Below are 16,652 nucleotides of genomic sequence, written 5' to 3' on the forward strand. Positions count from 1 at the left end.
TTGTCAGGTTCTCACGTCGCCGCCCGAGAAGTGCCATTTTCGGCTTGGGATCGTCACGACGACCGCCCTCACCTACGGTTCTACCTCGGCCGCCGAGAATGTGCTTTTTTTCGTGCCGTTTGCCTTTTAGCTTTGACTTTTAATACAGTGGGTGATGAGGAAAGACCACTGTTTACTGTGTCTAAAAATAATTATAGCGGACAGCCAGAAGCCAAATCAATTAAGAGGCCACTTAAAGACATTAGACCCCAATCTCATTGATAAGCCGCTTGATTGTTTTTCAGTGAAAACATGCCAAATATTGCCAACAATCGTCCTGCTTTGTCAGTGTTATATCAGTAAACCAGTGAGCATTGTTAGCATGCTCATTGCAAAATAACCACACCATTGCAAAGGAGGTAAATACTGTGAGCAGCAAAAATAAAAACTGTCCTGTCCAAGGACACTTTTTTTTTTTTTTTTAATTCGGTTTTTTTTTTCTCGGTAAAATTTTTTGGCATATTGTCCTCATGAATGAATGTTTCTAATCAATTTTAATTTGTTACTATTTACTGATTTTATTATATTTTCTGTATCAAATGGTCAAAAATGTACCTTGAGTGTATTTTTTACAGTTTGGATGTGACTTTTTTTTTTTTTTAATTCAGGCAAATTGATGCACGTCAAGTCTTCTCTGTTACAAACAAAACAATGTTAATAAAGTTATACTTGCCAGTTACAGTTCAATAAGTTTTATTTCAAACCACCTTTCAAGACACTCGAGGTCACTTTTCAACAGTTTACAAATGCAACAAATGGAGGAGACAAAAGTCAAATATGTGTAAAACAAAGTAGCAGAAAACTCATAATATAAAACAGAAGATATAATATTCTGACATTCGGTTTGATATAAAGTAACCAAAACTAAACCCAATTGATTTAATTAAAAAAATAAAAAAATAAAAATAAAAAGAATATTGGAAAGTTGTGAAAAAGACCAGGTCCTGCAAAATCATTTCACCACTTTTTTTTTTTTTTTAAAAGACACTCAAGGGAAACTGACAAAGAAAATTGAAAAGCTTTTTCCACTGTAAATGTGTGGCAGGAATTTGCATACCGTATCTTGCTACACATTGCAATTCGAAGGTTTTTACTAAATGTCCCTTCCGAGTGACTCTTTTACCGAAAAGAGAGCATTAAAAAGATTTCTCTCCAATGTGTGTTCTTGCATGTCTGCTTAAAGCTCCTTTCTGACGGAATCTTTTTCGACAAACTGAGCAGGTGAAAAGCTTCTCTCCACTGTGTGTTCTTGTGTGTTGGTTCAAATTTCCCTTGTCACTGAATGTTTTACCACACCATGTGCAGACAAAAGGCTTTTCACCAGTGTGTGTACGCTTGTGCATTTCTAACCGACTCTTCCGAGAAAATCCTTTGTTGCAAAAAGTGCAGCCGAAAGGCTTCTTCTCTCCAGAATGTTTTTTTGCATGTCTGTTTAAATTTCCCTTGTCGTTGAATCTTTTACCACAAGATGTGCAGACAAAAGGCTTTTCTCCAGTGTGAGTACGCATATGCTTTTCTCTATTAGTCTTCATAGAAAATCTTTTGTTGCAAAAAGTGCAGGCGAAAGGCTTCTCTCCAGAATGTGTTTTTGCATGTCTGTTTAAATTTGCTTTGTCGTTGAATCTTTTACCACAAGATGTGCAGACAAAAGGCTTTTCACCTGTGTGTGTACGCTTATGCAATTCTAAATGAGTCTTCCGAGAAAATCCTTTGTTGCAAAAAGTGCAGGCGTAAGGCTTCTCTCCACTGTGTGTGCCTGTATGTTGGATTAAATTTCCCTTCTGGCCGAATCTTTTACCACAACATGTGCAGACAAAAGGCTTTTCTCCAGTGTGTGTACGCTTATGCATTTCTAAATCAGTCTTTCGAGAAAATCCTTTGTCGTAAAGTGTGCAGGCAAACGGTTTCCCGCCCGTACATTCTTTTGCACTTCTTTTCAATGATGACTTGTTTAAGGATTTCCAAGCATTTTGGTCCTCATCATCATCAGTGTTAAAGTCAGAGGAGTGTGACGTTACGTCGTCGCTGTCCGAGAGCGGAGCTAAGAGGCTGTCCGGTTGAGATCGTTCCTCTTCTTTTGTTGTCGGGTGCAGAAATGAGCTGTCGATCGAAGGTTTCGCTGCTTCGCCCTCTTCACTTGGACCTTCATTTTCTTCACTCTTCACATGGAAGGTCACTGTACACTTGGGGAGTTCCTCTTCCTGTTCCTCTTCTTTAATGTAGGGAATGACTGGCTCCGATTCCTGTTTGATGTACGGCATCTCCCACTCCTGTTTAAAGTGGAGGGGATCGTGTTTCTTTGGGTGAAGATCTTCTGTAGTGACGTCTGTAGGACACTGGGTGGGAAGAAAAAAAAAATCATGTGATTTGCCTAAGTCGAGCTTATTTTTGTTACTCATCTGATTCAGTGTTTTTCAACCACTGTGCAGCGGCAGCGACTATAGTGCTGTGAGAGATCGCCAGGTGTGCCGCGAGAATTTATCCAATATTGCTGTTTTTTTTTTTTTTTTTAAATTATTACGTCGTGGGGCGGAGTTGCAGTAGGAAGAAAGGCAGAGGTAAAAGATTGCGGTTGTGTGCATAATAGCGAGGTATTGCTCGTGTCGCGTTCAATAACTGCTAAGATTTCTGGCCATTAGTCAGCTTGCTGTCCGCGACAATGTGGACCCCAGCACGTCTACAGTACCTACTCTACAACATTTGATTAGACTCGTCAAGTGTCCTTTCCATGTTAGCCGTATGTGGCGACTGTCAATCGTCCCCTAGTGTTTTATTCCAAGACATTGTCTAGGACAGCAAGGTAGCTGACAGCTAGAAATCCGAGCATTTCTTGAACGCGGCACGAGCAGTTGCCATCGCTTCATAACAAATCAATGGACTATTTTGTTCACCTTTGTGAAAACACAGAGAAACAGGCAACATTTTTTGGGGGAACTACAAAGGTAAATGAGAAAGCCGTCAAAGCCAGTTACCTTGTTGCTAAATCCAAAAAGTCCAACACCGTGACAGAGACATTAATACTACCTGCCTGCAAAGCCATTCTCTGCGAGATGCTCGGCCCTGATGTGGTTAAACACATTGCTAAAGTCCCTCTGTCTGATAATTCTGAGCTTTCAAGCCTAACTGGCAACTGCTAAAAAAAATATAAAAACAGAGAGAGACTGAGAGCTGTTGACGAAGATTCCTGCCAGCATATCGGCTTTATGTTCATCTAAACAGGTTCAAGTTTCACACTGAGTAAGTATAGATATTGAGAACCTTTTTTACAGTTAAATATACTGTACAGAAAGTAGTTTTGGAACATTTTTGCACGGCACTTTTGAGATTTTAACTTAGCCTGAACTGTAGAGTGATGCTCCACAATTCAATTGTATAACTGTATAATGATAAGGCTATTCTATTCTATAATAATTTGTGACTGTATTTAGAATTTATTAATAATCTATTTTCATTTTATTTATAATTAATTCTGCATGTTTTCCTCAAGTATTAAGTTTCTGACGTCAAACTGAGTGATTTATTTTTTGAAAACTTGCAGTAAATAAAAAAAATGATAAGTTGCTATTTTGGTCAAAAACCTATATATGTTAAAAATGGCGATTAATCCTGAAAAAGAGGTGATTATCTCTGCATTTGGTGATTTTTGCGCATCTCGTGTAAAATCTGATTTTATAGCCATTTTAAGTTTTGTTATACTTATAAAATCCCGATTCTTTTTTTATATAAGGGAACGACTTTGAATTTTTTGATGCCTCTGCTCATGGAGACTCATATATGGCTAAGGTAAGTGCCTGTTTTGGTTTTAGGTCGGTAGCAGTTTCGATTTTAAAAATATCTGAATTTGAAGTTTTTGAAAATAGGGATCGGCCCCATTTTCCCGTGTCCTGTCAAGTATTATGAAGTCTATACGATGACATAATCAAACAAGAACTGAGTAACGTGATTTTATCGATTTTCCCATGAATGTCACAATCACCGCTGTCAAGTCCTTAGAAAACCATTACAACGCTGCTTGTGCTTGGAACTACTTATGCCTACATGTACCACGCGACCACCCACGGCGAGGACAGAGAGTGTCGCAACTCTCTTTCTACACGGCTCCGGCTTTGATTTGATGTTTGGGATTGTGTTGGTGTTAAGCAAGGGCATAGGTTTACATAGAGACGGTAGGGACATAACACTACCAACTTTTCAGGATGCTCAAATTGTTCCTTCCAACTTTTAAGCAACCTTATTTGCATTATATAATGACTTCATTTATATAGGTCACTTATATTGTTGTCCCATATGTTGTAAGGATACAATTGACAACCATTATCGAGTGAAATATGTTCATTATGTTCAGACTTACATTGACCTTTTCACTTTCTGAATGTGGCAGTCCTTTTTTTCCCCCTCAAACACACGTTTGATTGGCTGATGAGTTAACCCCCTGCCGCCCCACCCAATTAGAGCCCCGATACAAAATATCACAAATACAACACACACCACTCCCTGAAGACGAGGAATATTAGGTTTTTTTCGCTAGCAGCAGCCACTGTAAGTAATGTAAAAAGACATCAATGTTGTGGAAGTGGGGAACATACCACTAATTCTGCCACTGAAAGTCCGACATGCATCTGAGTTATCATAACATTAATCTGTGTGAATCTCGCAAACCAGAGTAGGAGGCTGCTTTGAGAGGAAAATCCTCCTGTATGTTTTCTCCTGTTGGCGTTAATTCATTTGTGAGAAATGTAGTGAACCGATGTTTACCCCTTTCTCCCTAATTTTTATTTCATTTATGTGATTTTAAAGCAGCCCAAAGAAGCTTTTAATTTTTAGTTGAGTTTGCCTGTGCTTGTGAACAAAAGGAGTTTTGCCTGAAGCAAGGCTCCATTTTTATTAGGGCCCAAGCACTAAGCGTGCGAGAGCTCTATTGTAATGCAAAGGATTATTATTGTTTCTTCATGGCAAATGAAAATGCTCAATTTGAAGGCCTGAACATGCACGAAAACTCACCAAAATTTGCACATGCATGCGGCTTTGCGAAAAATTTCATAATTTTGCAACGTTGCGAAAAAATTTGACAAAATGGCTCAGTGGCGCCCCCTTGAAATTTTTAAAAAGGCCTCTCCATTTAGGTGTTTTCAAGGTACAACAATGAAATTCGGCGAGTCGATACCTTGTGCAAAACTGCTCATAAAAAGTCTCTTGCACCCATATTCCAAACCCAAGAGGAAATCGGATATTTTTCTATCGAATTTGAAATTTTAATCGATTTACAGGGTGCACATTGGAGACCTGTCGCCGAGGGAGTTAGTTGGAGTGTCTTCAAAATTGGTGAGACTGTTCAGCAGACATAAGAGATCTTAAGTACCCAAAATGGTGAGGTTTCATTCAGGGGCCTGACCTGGGCGGGGTTTCAAAGTTGGCCATTTTTTTTGGCAAAACACCAAATTCAGAAAATGACTAATAACTCCCTCACGCAACGTTCAATCTTTTTCATATCTGGCATGTATGTGAGGGATCCCAGCCTGAACAAGACTGCATTGAAATACTACCCATTAGGCCTGGTGCCCCCTAGTGGGAACAAGAAATGCCATTTTTTACGAGACAGGCTCTTACCCTAAGGGAAAAAAATCTTTTAACTTCAAACCTGCACCAAGGGAGCCTTAAGACATGTGTTCAGGTGCCTGATGAAAAATATTGAGGTTTGGTTGAAGCAGAAGGGTCCAACAGCAAATTGAAAATGATTGTCACCCTTTTGTCTCTCCACACATTTTGAACAGTCATAACTCAGCAGATATACAAGATATCTGCGCCAAACTTCCCGTGCGTGGTCAGAGTCTTACCCTGAAGGCTCCTGTATGGGTCGTTTGCATCAACTCTGTAGCGCCAACTAGTGGCAGCAGAATTTGAGGCTTTAACAAGCTCGAAAATCACCAAAATTTGCACATACATGCAGCTTGGCATAAATTTCGAGAATTTTGCTACCTCTCAAAAAACTTAACAAAATGGCTCAGTGACGCCCTCTTGAATTTTTCAAAAAGGCCTCTCCTATTAGATTTTTTCAACACCGAGCGAATACATTTTGGTTTTGAATATGGACATGGCTGCACAGCTCAGTAGCGCCTCCTTTTTTGTAGGACCCTCTTCAATTGTTTTTTTCTCCTAGGTGTGTGATTGAATTTTCAATCCCCATCCAAAAAAAGACGAGTCTCAAGCAGTTAGGTTCTCATGAGGTGATGAGCTGGGGACGATCTGCCACAATCCTCACCTGCGTGCCGTCGAGTTTGTGTGACGTCCGAGTTGCGGCAAACTGCGATGCCCGTTCAGTCCTGCTTGCAGGCCTAGTTAGGGCCCGAGCACTAAGCGTGCTAAGGCCCTATTGTTTTGCAAAGGATTATTATTATTATTTTTAGGGCCCGAGCACTAGGCGTGCAAAGGCCCTACTGTTTTGAAAAGGATTATTATTATTATTTTTATTTTTATTTTCCAGGGCAAATGAAAACGGCCAATCTGGAAGCCTGAACATGCACGAAAAGTCACCAAAATTTGCACATACGTGCAGAAAATTGTAAATTTTGATAATTTTGCAACGTTGAAAAACGTTGCAAAACAATGTAACAAAATGGCTCAGTGGCGCCCCCTTGAAATTTTAATTTGAATATGAAATTTTAATCGATTTACAGGGTGCACATTTGAGACCTTTTCGTCGAGGGAGTTAGTTGGATCATCTTCAAATTTGGTGAGATTGTTCAGGAGACAAATGAGATCTTAAGTTTTTAAAATGGTGAGTTTTCATTCACGGGTCTGACCTGGGCGTGGTGCCAAAGTTGGCCCTTTTTTCGGCAAAATGACAAATTCAGTAAATGACTAATAGTTCCTTGACACAACGTTCAATCTTTTTCATATCTGGCATGTATGTGCGGTATCCCACCCTTAACACGAGTGCATTGAAATATTACCCATTAGGCCTAGTGCCCCCTAGTGAGAACAGGAAATGCCTTTTTTTACGAGACAGGTTCCTCCTCCAAGGGAAAAAAATCTGTTCACCTCAAACCTGCATCAGGGGAGCCTTAAGACCTGTGTTCAGGTGCCTGATGAAAAATATTGAGGTTTCGTTGAAGCAGAGGGGTCCAAACAGGAAAGTGAAAATGACCGTCAACAATTTGTCTCGCAAAACACTTTGAACAGTCATAACTCAGCAGATATACAACATATCTTCGCCAAACTTCCCGTGCTTGTTGAGAGTCATACCCTGAAGGGTCTCATAGGGGTCATTTGCATCAACTCTACAGTGCCAACTAGTGGCGACAGAGAGGAGTTTTAAAAAAGGCCTTTCCTATTGGGTTTTTTCAACGTAGAGCAATGAAATTTGGGGAGTCCATACCTTATGCAAAACTGTTCCAAAAAGTCTTATGCACCCATTTTCCAAATCCAACAGAAAATCGGGTATTTTGGATCGAATGTGAAATTTTTATCCATTTGTAGTACAGTTTACAATTGGAGGCCTGAACATGCACGAAAACTCACCAAATTTTGCACATACATGCGGCTTTGCGTGGATTTCGATAATCTTGCGACGTTACCAAAAAATGTAACAAAAGGGCTCAGTGGCGCCCCCTTGAATTTTTCAAAAAGGCGTTTCCTATTAGGTTTTTTTAACGTAGAGGGATGAAATTCTGAGAGTCAATACCTTGTACAAAACTGCTCCAAAAAGTCTCTTGCACACATATTCCAAACCCAACAGGAAATCTGGTATTTTGGATTGAATGTGAAATTATTATCGATTTACAGTGTGCACATTTGAGACCATCGCACCAAGGGAATTAGTTTGATCATCTTCAAAATAGGTTAGACTATTCAGGAGACATAGGAGATCGAAAATTTTCGAAATGGTGCATTTTCATTCATGGGTTTGACCTTGGCGTGGTGCCAAAGTCGGCCATTTTTTCAGCAAAATGACATTCAGTAAATGATTAATAGCTCCTTGACACAACGTTCAATCTTTTTCATATCTGGCATGTATGTGCGGGATCCCACCCTTAACACGAGTGCATTGAAACATTACCTATTAGGCCTAGCGCCCCCTAGTGGGAACAGTAAATGCCTTTTTTTTTACTAAACAGGCTCCTCTTCCAAGGAAAAAAATATATTCACCTGAAACCTGCATCAGGAGAGCCATAAGACATGTGTTCAGGTGCCTGATGAAAAATACTGAGGTTTGGTTGAAGCAGAAGAGTCCAACAGGAGAAGTGAAAATGACTGAAGCCATTTCGTCTCACCACAAGTTTTGAACAGTCATAACTTCTACAACATATCTGCGCCAAACATCTCGTGCTTGTTGACTCATACTTTGAAGGGTCCTGTAGGGGTCATTTACATCAACCCTATAGCGCCAACTAGTGGCAATAGAAAGTCACTCATTTTTCTAATATCTGTCCAGTTCTTTTCAGGTTGGTCATTTTAGTTTCAAGACCTTTTGAAATACTTATTTTACGGCCCATGTCCACATGTCTCTGTCTGTTGCCGTGACGACCCTTTATTCGCTCCTTTTTTGTAGTACTCTATCAAACAGGGGTTTTTATCTCTTAGGTGTGTGAATGTAAAGAGGCATCTTTCAAGTATGTTAGGTTCTAATGAAATGATTAGAGAGGACGATCTGCCACCACCCTGACCTGCACACTGTCCGAGTTGCGTGACGTCCGAGTTGCGCTGGATTGCGAGGGCCCGTTCAGTCCTGCTTGCAGGCCTAGTTTATTTTTGTTATTCCCTAATTAAAATGTTTTTTTTTCAGTTATACTTCATTTCTTTATTTAAACAGACAATGTTGAGTGGTCTGAAGACAAATGTTTATTTTTTGCATTCCTGGATCGTTAAGAGAATATTAACAGGTTTGTATTTATTGTGTATGTTAATATCATTGAAGTTGTGTTCAAATATTGCAATTTAAATTAGCTAATTAAATCATTTATTCTGGAAGTTTTCAAAATGTTTCTTTTGTAGTTTTTGAAAACAACGGTTTGAATCGAACGATGTATCACCTGAACCAACAGATATGCACTGCAAAAACACATCTCTACTTAAAACTACTTAAATTTCTTTGTTTTCAGTGTAAATCTCGTAGAAATAAGTGAAATAATGTGCCAATGCTTCAAGAAAATTTTACTCACTTTAAGGGTATGTCAACCCCTGGGGAAATGTTAATATTCCATCATTTATCCATAAACGCATGCCTTTTGTATTCATATCATGCCACTTCGTGTAATTACACACAAGAAAATGAGAGAAATTTGGATCGATTGTCAAACTAAAACGACCGGCGCCCAAGATCTGGCAGATTGTGTGTGTGACGTCATTACAAGTGAAGAGAGTGCACCCGGCCACTCGGGGGGCAGCGCCTGTCTGCATCAATATAATTCTTTCTAGTGAGGGGAGAATTAGGGGTGTTTTGAGCTGTTTATGCTGATGCCTTGTGTTCGTCCAGCTCAGCACATATTCCAGGTTCCCTCATGAAGAAACACCCCTCGTTGTCAATAAAAGAGAATTCAGAATTGACAGTGAGGGGTGTTTCTTCAACAAGAAAAAGGCTCAGTGCTTTAATACTGAGTGGCGGCGATGATGGCAGACAATTTCGTTTCTAGTTCCAGCGACGAATCCGACGTAGGACGTAACGAATGTTCATCTAATGGTGACGAGGAGAGTTACGAAGCTTTAATTGATGTTTTAGGTTACCAATTTGAGCCCAAACGAACGCCAATGCAGCGTAATGAAACGGTCATTGAAGGGAGCAACGACACTGATGAAACATCGGCAGCAGATCGTGTCGGAAACACCGAATGGTTTGTTTTGCATTTCTTTTTGTGAAGCTGATACACCATGACCGCAAAATAATGTATAGAATAATTATCATTTATTGCGCTATCATAGCTTTTCGCTCTGCCAACGGACACAAATATGAATGGGATTAGAGGATTTGTTCTATATATTTTACGAGCGATAATTTATACATGTGTCCAGTCCTGTATCCAATGCGTGATATTTTTTTTATTATAGAAGAGTACTCACTCTGGCCAATTCCAGCTTAGCAACTACCCTCGTTTGCGTTGCCTGGGATGGTGAGGTGGTCTCATCAGTGGGAGTCTTCTTCTTCTTTCTTCGTGCCTTGGGACATTTAGGTGGCTGCGCGTGTATGGTGGGCACCGCATCTGCTTTGAGCAGCAATCTTTTGGCAAAACCCAATTTCACTTGTCCATAGTTCGAGAAGCTTTCAGGTTGAAAATGCGCACCACACAAAACCGTGCCGGAGGCTGGGTCTGGAAAATTAGCCCTCTTTGCACGGACGAACTTTACCCATTGTCTGCGTAGTCCATCTTTTTTTTTTGCGCTCGGGAACTCATGGATACTATATTTCGATAAATAGCTATTTGTACACCACATAGCGCAGCAGTTTTGAACCATTTTAGTGATGTTAGCAGATTAAGAAGTTATAATTTTGCAGAGTGTAAGTATATAAGCATATTTGTGAGAAATGCACCCCTGACCCCCGTTCACCCAATCTGTTTGCTCTTATTAATGTCCCATCCCCAGCAAAAAGTGTACATGCTGGTTATGCTGCTCTATCATCCCTACCAAAATTGAGACCAAACCAACGCTCTTGGTGTCAAGTAAAGTGAAATATACATGCCAAACCTATGCCTGACATATTGTGCGCATGCGCGCACGCCGGTTTGTGTGTGGTTGTGAGAATGGAATGGAGACATGATTTAAAAAAAACGGTCGTTGTTGTGGAGCAACGCTATGAAAGTCTCGCAGTGCCCTATATTCTAGTTTGATTACAAGCGTACGAAAACGCCACAATTAGCCTTCACTCAGTAATATTTTGTAGCATCTTTAAGACAAGTCGAAACGCGTCTTATACAATTAAATGTACAAATCAGATGTGGCGTTAAGCCAAACAAATCGAAATGTGGCTAAGTGTCTTGGCTAGCGACCTAAACTAAAAATAATTAAAAAAAAAAAAAAAAAAAAGTTTTGCAAGCCTGGGAAGCTCTTACATAATGCCAGACGACTTCCACTTAGCCTTCAGATTGGACGTTTTAGTCCAGTAAATTCTTACTTGGGTACTTTCCCGATGAGAATGCTTTGAATGAGCTCGTTTGGACAAGGGACTACGAAAGAACTGCGAGTGTGGCGAGGGCACACGGAAGTTGCGTCAAGGCAACCAGAAGTGGAAATGATCAGGCGCCGAAACTTCAATATAATATGTGGAAGCGTTTGGAACAAAAACCACTTCAAATTACCCAACTCCAAAACTATTCAGTAAATATAGTAAAGAAATCCAAATTTGATCCATAACGATCAATGACTCAATTTTGAAGGATCAGAACTTCATTTGTAAATCTACATTACTTTGAAAGTTTGGTCTTTATACAACTTACTGTAGCCTATACTGCTTCCGCTGCACGTCCATCAAGGAACGTAACAATGAACTCGCTTCATTTTAAAGCATTGAAGATTCTCAGTCTCACTTGGTTTAGCTTTACTCTTTAGCCAGGAGCACTAATTATTCCAAAACAAAAAATACGAAAAAAAAGAGTGCAAGGAAAAATTACATAGAGACGCAAAGAACTGCCAGGAGAGGTCACTGTTGGAAAGAAGCCTCCACTCAAAGCAGGTTGTGTCACTTGACTTAAAGAGCATACGACACCAGAAAAAAAGTCTTAAATGGCATTATTATGTGAATTTGAATCATATTTTGAGACGATTCGACTATATACAACAATTTAGCAAAGCGCAGATGACGAGAAATTAGTCTTTTAATCTGCCGGTTAGCCACGCCTACCATTATAGGGCTTTAGCGTCCCCAACAGGTGGATGACGTCAGCGGTAGACTGGGCTCATCGGTTTTACTATTCAGCCCATTGAGGGGGAATTGTTCAGAACGAGGAAAACGCGACGAAGAGAGCCGCAAAATGTCATTGTTTCAGTCTCTCTACTCCCAATATTTTTACAGGATATTCTTTTTATCCAAGTATTTTTCCCCAATAGCTATATAAATGGCTTGAGAAGGACCAGTCAGCCCGTCGAGGGGGAACTTTTCACAATGAGGAAAACCCGACGAAGAGAGCGGCAAAATGTCATTGTTTCTGTCTCTTTACTTCAATATTTTTACAGGATATTCTTTTTACCCAAGTACTTTCCCCAATTGCTAAATAAATGGCATGGTCATGACAAATAACAATCTTGTGCTAAATGGAATATAAAATAATAAAAATCCATTTATTCAAGACGACATGGCAAAATTACTCCATAATGGTCAAAACAGTCGACTTCACCTTTACTGTCACACCTCCCGAACGATATTTTATGACACCTAAATCGGACATATGTAATTTCCCTTCCCCGGCTAGGGGGATGTAAACAGACCAGAAGGAGTGACAGCTAGCCGACATGCTAACCCGAACCGAGGGACGTTTCAAAGTCTTCGAAGTGGAAAATCACACATAACTAGCCTGGATTATTTGACATGACGACCCGGTTGTCGAGTTTCTTTGCGGATCGGCAAACCGCCCGGCGGAGAACAATTTACAGTTCGTTCCCTGGAGGAGGGTGGCTGGAGTTGTTGTGGAGCTAACGTGCTAACTGCTAATGAGCGTGAGGATAGCTTTTTACATGCCTATCAATGATCAAACGTAATTAGTCCTTTATTTAAAGGAATTGTATAGTGTTTACTTTGTAATCACTGTATTCGTATTTGACATAATACAAAACAAGATGTTTACTCACTTCTTTGTAAGTCCAATGGTCCTACAGTAAATATCCACGGTGAATGGGAACCTTTTGAAACTCCAAAAAGGCGCATACGCCTCTCCCGCATACAGAATGATTTTTCTGCAGCCGTTTGGCTGGCGTGATGCAAAAAATAAAAGTATTAATCTGCAAAATCAGCTGAATCCTTCGTCCTCATACACAACAGTACCCTGTATAGTGAAGAGAACGTCTTCTACCGTACACGTCACAGCGCCCTCCTCCTCAATGAGAGACCGAAGCCGGAAGTCACTCATTTTCATGGCGCGGGATTCAAAAAACTAAATAAATATAGCGATCGCTTCCACACACATCCAAGCAATCCATATCATTCAGGGGCATAAAATACCGCGTGTATTATGAAATAAACATGCTTTTTCGTGTCACAGGCACTTTAAAGGGTATGAAAACGCAAAGGGGGTGTGAGCAGTGGCGCCTCCAGAATTTTTTCATAGGGGTGGCCAGATGGGGCCTCTTAAAATCTTAGGGTGGCCAAAACTAAAAGCCATAATTTCAGGTTTTCATTATATTATTGCAGTAAAAAGGTCAGGGGAAAACTATCAGAAAGACTTAAGGACACAGCTACTGATATACTTTGGTGTATTGTGTAATATTTGATATTACTAATGATTTAATGTGCATAGTCCATAACTGTCCAGTCAACATTTTGAGTTCCACAACAATTCTGCTTTATTGTGTTATATATATGGCGGAAAACACTCAGGTGACTTGAAGTTCCGCTCTGAGAACCCCAATTTAGCCAACTTTCAAAATTGTCCGATATGCATGTGCGATACATCATTGGAAAGGTTAAAATCTCAATTTCCTGGGGGAATAAAAAGTTTGAACTGGAGGGCATTTAAAAAAAAACGTTTTTTAAACAGCAAAACCCCATCTGGAGGCGAGAGCACGCCAGAGCAGAGTTACAGACGCCATGACTTGAATGAGATATTATCGACTGCTTACCTTGTTTTGATCCAAAAACTCCATGTAGCATGTATCACTGGGTGTCAAGACACAGCTGTGAATGGCCACAGCTGGATTTTTGGGAGATTTTATGGGTGAAACATGGTAATTTAACAGGGGTCGCGATGCAGAAATTGCAGACATCAAGGAGTGGTCGAGTTTCTTTTTCATATAATTACCCTTTTAAACTTTTTTTAAAAATTTTTTGTTTGTTTGGGTCGATTATTTATCATCTAAAATATCGGAGAAAATGCGACAGTAACAAAAAAAATACAATTAAGCGATACTTATGAGGTAGATATCCGTGACTTTTTTACAGACGTAATTTTTTTCATTGTGACATAATTTGTTTAAAAGTTTAAAATATGCGAGTGAATAATTTTTTAAAGTCGTTTTTTTTTTTTTAACGAAATATGAGACATTAATTAATGATTATATGCTAAAAACGACAGACATTTTGAATAATAAATATAATTAATTACCTTTGTTTTACGGCTGGGTTGCGGGACGTCTGTAAACGGGAGTTTTCAGGGTAAAACAGACAAATTAAAAATAGTTTGGGGCTTCATGAGCCATGAATCTGCTATGGCAGCATATAGACATGTTGTTCTATCAAACACAACAGTTGTTTTGGCTTCAAATACAGCAGTTTCTTTTAAAGAGGAGTGCAAGAGCAGAAACTGCTTTTTCAGTCTTGTCTGTGTTTTCCGCCATATATTAGGCATAAGGTGTACATTTAACTAGGGCTGTCAAACGATTAAGATTTTTAATCGAGTTAATCACAGCTTAAAAATTAATTAATAGTAATTAATCGCAATTCAAACCATCTCTAAAATATGCCATATTTTTCTGTAAATTATTGTCGGAATGGAAAGATAAGACAAGATGGATATATACATTCAACATACTGTACATAAGTACTGTATTTATTATAACAATAAATCCACAAGATGGCATTAACATTATTAACATTCTTTCTGTGAAAGGGATCCACGGATAGAAAGACTTGTAATTTTTAAAGGATAAATGTGGGTTTGTATATTGTGACTAAATATTGCCAGCTAGTGTATTTGTTGAGCTTTCAGTAACTGATACTGTAGCGACTTAACTGTTCTGCCCAAATGCATGATGGGAAGTGGTGCAACCATGACTGTGTGTGGTGGCTGCAAATGCTATATCTTCTCTGCGTTGGGTACACTACAGGGTGTTAAGAAAAAGATCAACTCCTGTCATTCTTCCCCACGTCGCTTCCTACAATATATATAGTTGCTGTGGGAGGGATGACAAAGTTTTTGCCAATTAAAAGCATGGCCCCAATGAATGCTTGTATCTACTCCACTCACGTGACACTGCCTCTTATCTCTGTATGTAAGTAAAACGGCGCCAGTGTAGGCTGTTTGCAGCAATGCGTGAATGAGTCGTACCGCGAATGCGTTAATTGTGATAAATATTTTCACGTGATTAATTAAAAAAAAAAAAATTTACCGCCCGTTAAAGCGATAAATTTGAAAGCCCTACATTTAACAAAACAAAATAAATGCATTCATTTGGGATGAAATCCATAATTGATGCTACAACAATCTAACGATATACTGGCAAGCGGGGTGGCCAGTGGGGAGGCCAACCAATTTATAGGGGTGGCCGTGGCCACCCCCTGGTGGCGCCACTGGGTGTGAGACATCAATAGAACCGTTATGTGCCAAGATAACAAATATTGATAAAGTTAACAAAAAAAAATCAATCACATTAATGAGCAATTATCGAAACCTGTCATGCTATGTGGTTTACAAATAGCCATTTGTCGCAATGTAGTACCCATGAGTTCCCGAACGCGAGAAAAAGAGCTGGACTACGCAGACAATGAGTAAAGTTCGTCAGTGCTAAGAGGGCTAATTTTGCAATTTTACAGGAAAACGGGAACCTGACGAGCCAGAAGATGTGCCTACAACCTCAATGAAAACAAAATTTATGCTACTTCCCAATCACTAAAGACCCACGAACTTCGAAGGAGTGAATTCGTGACCCGTATGTGAATAAATCGAGTGATTCGAGCATGTCTGTGGAACAGGAATATCAGCGTGTAAAGATAGCAAATCACGGCGACTTAAATGTATATTTGAGACAACAACTCTACCGAAGTTCTGGATTTAAGTCATTTCGGAATATCCCGACATCGCTTGGAGCGCGCTGAAAACTGTGCTACAATTTCCTACATCGCTAGCTTGATGCTAGCTTCTCTCACTCTCCCATCTCGTCTCAACGAAACAAACTCAGCCCTCCCACTGATTCAGCGGGTGAGTTGTATTTTTTCCCTGCACTTAACACGACGGGGCTAAAAACAAATGCTATTTTATATTTGCTGTATTTTTCTGCCGCACATTGCCGGTGTTCTGACAAAGTTGGCATGCGCGTAATGTTAAAAAGGACCGCGAATGCAGCGATTCCAAAGTACACACTACAAACTTTCTTTGAAGAAAGGAATATTAACTTACGTTTGCCATGTTTGGCGCACACAACAACTGCAAGTAGCCCTCTCACTTAACGACTTCGCCGTGTCTTTAAGCGTTAATTTACGCCATTTCCGTGTTGCACATGTATGTTTGTGATGTAAATAGTTTTTTTCAGCACCATTGGATAACATTGAGAGTCTAACTGAATACTGTATAAAAGAGGGACACCGGTCCGTGAAAAAAAGACCCAAATCACACCGGTCCATGGTGCAAAAAAGGTTGGGGACCCCTGCTCTAATCCCATTCATATTTGTGTCGGTTGGCAGAGCGAAACCGATGATAGCATATTAAATGATAATTATTCTATACATTACTTTATTTTGCGGTCACGGTGTATCAGCT

At 39.7% G+C, this 16,652-nt stretch overlaps 1 protein-coding gene across 1 annotated transcript; it reads right to left on the minus strand.

The window, feature by feature from the left end:
• Nucleotides 1–432: 432 nt before the first annotated feature.
• On the minus strand, nt 433–11,213 carry LOC130921464 (gastrula zinc finger protein XlCGF57.1-like). Its single transcript, XM_057845408.1, has 2 exons — nt 10,093–11,213; nt 433–2,375 (listed from the first exon to the last, which is right to left on the minus strand). Exons 1-2 carry the CDS (start codon nt 10,483–10,485, stop codon nt 1,176–1,178), a joined length of 1,593 nt encoding a protein of 530 aa, XP_057701391.1. The 5' UTR covers nt 10,486–11,213; the 3' UTR covers nt 433–1,175.
• Nucleotides 11,214–16,652: the final 5,439 nt, after the last annotated feature.

This window comes from Corythoichthys intestinalis, chromosome 1 (genome assembly GCF_030265065.1).
Source record: "Corythoichthys intestinalis isolate RoL2023-P3 chromosome 1, ASM3026506v1, whole genome shotgun sequence".
In the NCBI taxonomy this organism is placed as follows: domain Eukaryota; kingdom Metazoa; phylum Chordata; class Actinopteri; order Syngnathiformes; family Syngnathidae; genus Corythoichthys; species Corythoichthys intestinalis.

Excerpts from the sequence above, each read along its gene's own strand:
- LOC130921464 (XM_057845408.1), bottom strand. The coding sequence starts at position 10,485 with ATGGTTCAAAACTGCTGCGCTATGTGGTGTACAAATAGCTATTTATCG. Across the intron at positions 2,376-10,092 it reads CTAAGCTGGAATTGGCCAGA|TGTCCTACAGACGTCACTAC; the intron begins GTGAGTACTCTT and ends CTTCCCACCCAG.